The sequence below is a fragment of the Balaenoptera musculus genome, chromosome X (genome assembly GCF_009873245.2).
Source record: "Balaenoptera musculus isolate JJ_BM4_2016_0621 chromosome X, mBalMus1.pri.v3, whole genome shotgun sequence".
Classification (NCBI taxonomy): domain Eukaryota; kingdom Metazoa; phylum Chordata; class Mammalia; order Artiodactyla; family Balaenopteridae; genus Balaenoptera; species Balaenoptera musculus.
In genome coordinates this window covers 25,847,185-25,851,176 of record NC_045806.1, presented here as the reverse complement: position 1 = coordinate 25,851,176, position 3,992 = coordinate 25,847,185, and the positions used below count along the sequence as shown (strand labels likewise).

Sequence of the window (3,992 nt, the reverse complement as noted above, 5' to 3'; positions counted from 1 at the left end):
ACATTCCACCTTTTACTCCACAGTCAGTGATCTTAGGTAAATCAAAACATCTTAGAGCCTCAGTTTCCACAGCTGAGGAAAAATGAGGATAAGCATATATGCTATTCAGACCCTTCACGGGACATTGCAAGAATCAAATGGGGTAACAGATGTGAAAGGGTTTTAGAAAGTACTATACAAACACATGGGACTACCTGTAAATTTCCTACTTGCACAACCATATGCCTTCTATTCCAACAACCATGGCTTTGTAGAAGTACCATGGGACCAGGTCTCATCAGATCTAGTTTTCTAGGCCAGTTTTAGCCACCTTACCAAAATTACTTTCTCCTTTGGACTTCCCTTTTCTTATCTATAAGGTGAAAAATTTGGGTTGGATAATCTCTAAGATTCTTTCTTCTTCTTACATTTCATGATTTTATCTCTTCACACTTGAGTAAACCCATTTCTGTAGTCTTATTAGCTGACTGTAGATACCAGACTGATGACACATTATAGCAGTGTGCTATCAGAGGTAAGTTAAAGGGCAAGGTTTCAATCCTAGGGTCTTTGGAGGAGAGGACCCGATCCCTTGAATGATAATAGCAGAAAATGATCACTGAAGAAAGGTAAGAATTATCTGGTTTATGGCATGTTGAATCTATTTGCTTAAATAGAACTCAAATGTAAAATTCCTGTGCCGAGTGAGGTAGTGTTGACTGAACAGTGTTGATATAGGAGATGCTCTTAAAGCATCCAGTGTGCATGTGTGTTTCAGTAGAGTGTACTTGAAATTGAGTATTTGTCTGTGTTTGTAAGAGACACTGTGAGTTAGCTTTCAGTATACGTCTAGAGTGTGTGAATTAGTATTATGTATTGGTAATATACGCAATTGATTCAAATTTTTTTGGCTGCTCTATTCAGGGGGAAATGTGCTAAAATAAATTAAGACCTATATACCAGCCAAAAAAAAAAAACCCAAGAAACTCTTCGTTTTGAATATTGAGAATAAACTTACAAGAGAAATTTAATGTTCATGATGTAATACATTCATTTGTATTACCTAAAGCTTGAAAGCAGAAGCCAAAGTGTTAAGCATACTCAGAAGCATGTGCTCTGGGTATGAGAAAAACAATCCAAAGGGCAGGAACGGAGACGCAGAGGTAGAGAATGGACGTGTGGACACGGGGGAGAAGGGGAGGGTGGGATGAATTGGGAGATTAGGATTGACCTATATACACTACCATGTGTCAAATAGATAGCTAGTGGGAACCTGCTGTACAGCACAGGGAGCTCAGCTTGGTGCTCTGTGACCACTTGGATGGGTGGGGGGAAGTCCAGCAGGGAGGGGACATATGTATACGTACAGCTGATTCACTTCGTTGCATAGCAGAAACTAACACAACATTGTAAAGCAATTATACTCCAATTAAAAAACCCCGCTAACTAGGTAATGGAGCGGGCTGGGGCTCTTCCAGCTCAGGGCACAGAGTGCCAGCACAGGGGCTTCTCAGCATCCCACCACAAAGGCGACCATACGCATAAAACACCTGGTTTGTTGGTGCACTGTGTTCACCTGCACCGGGGCAAAAGCACTGGACCCCTTCTATTCTTTCTCCAGGCGGAGATTCTCCCTGGTTTACTCACAATCCCAAGTAACTGCTCAGGGCGGTTTCTCATTTCAGGCTTCGCCTCTCAACTCTGAGGCCCACCATCTGAGGGTCTGGCCCCTGCTCACCACTATCACAGCCTCATCTAGCCCACCATGCAGCCAACCCAAAGTTACCTCCCAAGGAGGGATTTGCAAAGTACCAAGCCTCAAAGTGTTCTGGCTAAGACAAGCTATACTTCACTGCTCTCATCTGGACTCTCTCCCCACCACCCTCACTGGGTTTTTTCATCACGCCACCTTCCTTATATAATAGCCGCTCTTCTACTCTAAACATCTACAGGCAGGCGCAGGGTCTTTTTTATCTTAGCACCATCACTACCAGCACAGAACCTTCCAAAGAGCAGATGCTCAATTAAAGATGGGAATAAATGAGGCACTGAGTGAGGAATGCAATTTATTACTATTTAATTTTGTCGGCATTCTTGAATAAGCTAAGGACATCCAGGTGTATACCTTTGAATTTTACAAAGAGAAAGACAAAGGTGAATAAGACAAACCAAAATTTGACTAAACTTTACTTTGTTTTCATCCATTTTAAAACCACAGCATTCTTTCACATTTCCAACAAAATTCCTATTCCAAAGCCATATTATCTCATTCCAGAACCCCAAAAAGATGCAAGGATTTTTCAAATCGTACTACACAGTACCAAAACTCTTACTCTTAAACCCGATAAACAACAACAAATCTGTGATCCATGTCATTTGTAAACTTGGATTCTGAATCTAAATAAACATTCTAGTGAAAGAAACAACATTTGAAAGATACTAGTGTAAAACAGGGACACAAAGAAGAGATATATTATGATCTTTCCAGCCCCAGCTTAGCCTCTCACTACTTAAAGGGTTGGCAGCGTTGGTCAAACACAAAGTGAAGAAGCTGCCTCAGACCTCACTGAGGGTGGGAGGAACTGCTAGACATGACCTTGGAACGCGCACTGGCCTTGACACGAGTAGGAGCCCTGGCTGCAGCTCTGGCTCGGGCTCTCTCTTCCTCATCTCTCAAAGCCTCTTCATACTGGAGTGGAAAGGCACTGGGGACGGTACCATTGACCTTGGCCACAAACTCCAGGACTTTCATCTTGCTGGTTTCAGCGTGGGCTCTCCGGCCCCACAGGAACTCATAGCGTGGGGGATCGCTGTTGCGCACCTGACGATACACCAGGTACTTTTCCCGCACCAAATCTTCTGTGATAAGCTTCCTGGGGTCCCCAAAGATTACGTGCCACCTTCCATCATAAATACCCAAAACATTCACGAATTCCCAGATCTCCTCCTCAGAGGCGCGGTTGCCATTAAAGAAGATCGCACCCAGGAGAGGCATCAGGAGCCCATTCTTCGGAAACCGCCCGCCACTGCTGCGACTCCCCCGATCGGTGAGATCTAGCTTGCTGACAAGGGTATAGGAATCACCACTCGGCTTGACTTCCTTCAAGTCAAGACCAAAGGCCAGCTCCAGGCATTCAGCAGCTCTCCTGAGGATTTCAGGGAACTTCCCCTTGTACCTTTTGTTCACAAGCTTCAGCATGTCTGCCTTTATAATGGGCTCTTTCATTTGATACCTCTCCAGCAGGAAGTCTACCAACATTCCCACCTTCTTCGTTAGAGGATCTCTGCGAGAGCTCTCATCGGAGGCTGAGGCCTGGGAGGAATTTTTCCTGGCCTTAACCTGGCCCTTGGCACGTACATCAGATCCTGGGCATGAAACCCCTGCAGCACGAGAGCTAGTGGCTGGGGCTCCCTGAGGCTCCTGGCGAGCGCCAGCACCAGGGGAGCTCGGGGGAGTACCCTGAGAAACAGAAGCGGGGGAGGGGGGCGACTCTTCTATCTCTGCTGCAGGGGCCTGGGCACCCCCGAGATTCTGGGTCTCCCTCCGGGCCTGGCGGCGCTTCTCACGGGCACGGAGCTTACTCTTCTGCCCCCGAGGCATGACTATGGGCAGGGACAGCGAGCGGGGGAGTGGGCAGGAGAGCAGGTGATGCTGGAACCTGGAGGAGGGAAGGTGAGAGGGCGTGAGCACCCTCAGCAGGGAGGCACCAGCCTGGCCTGAAGAAGGCCGCTCTGCACGTTCCCTGGAGGGCACTGCTCTAGGAGCCACTAGGCTCTTGTTCTTGGCCAGCCTGTCCCCTGAGACCCCAGTGTAAGAAGTGAGAGTGAGTGAGCCTCAGGCTACAGCCTGCCAGCCCTGCCTGTGGCTGACGGCGGTGACCACAGATCCTGGGAGGGTAGGCCCTCTCTGGGTTCCACGGGTCCCTTTCGTTCACAAACAGGATTGTCACATCGACTCTTGGTAGGGCCGGGACCTCTTTCCTGTGCTGCTCTAAAGGTGCCACCTCAAAGCT

At 47.5% G+C, this 3,992-nt stretch overlaps 1 protein-coding gene across 1 annotated transcript; it reads right to left on the bottom strand.

Annotated features, from left to right (window-relative positions):
- Positions 1 to 2,542: 2,542 nt before the first annotated feature.
- Positions 2,543 to 3,580, bottom strand: LOC118888868 (melanoma-associated antigen B1-like). Its single transcript, XM_036840394.1, has one exon. The coding sequence runs from the start codon at positions 3,578 to 3,580 to the stop codon at positions 2,543 to 2,545; it is 1,038 nt and encodes a 345-aa protein (XP_036696289.1).
- Between the last annotated feature and the right edge of the window lie 412 nt (positions 3,581 to 3,992).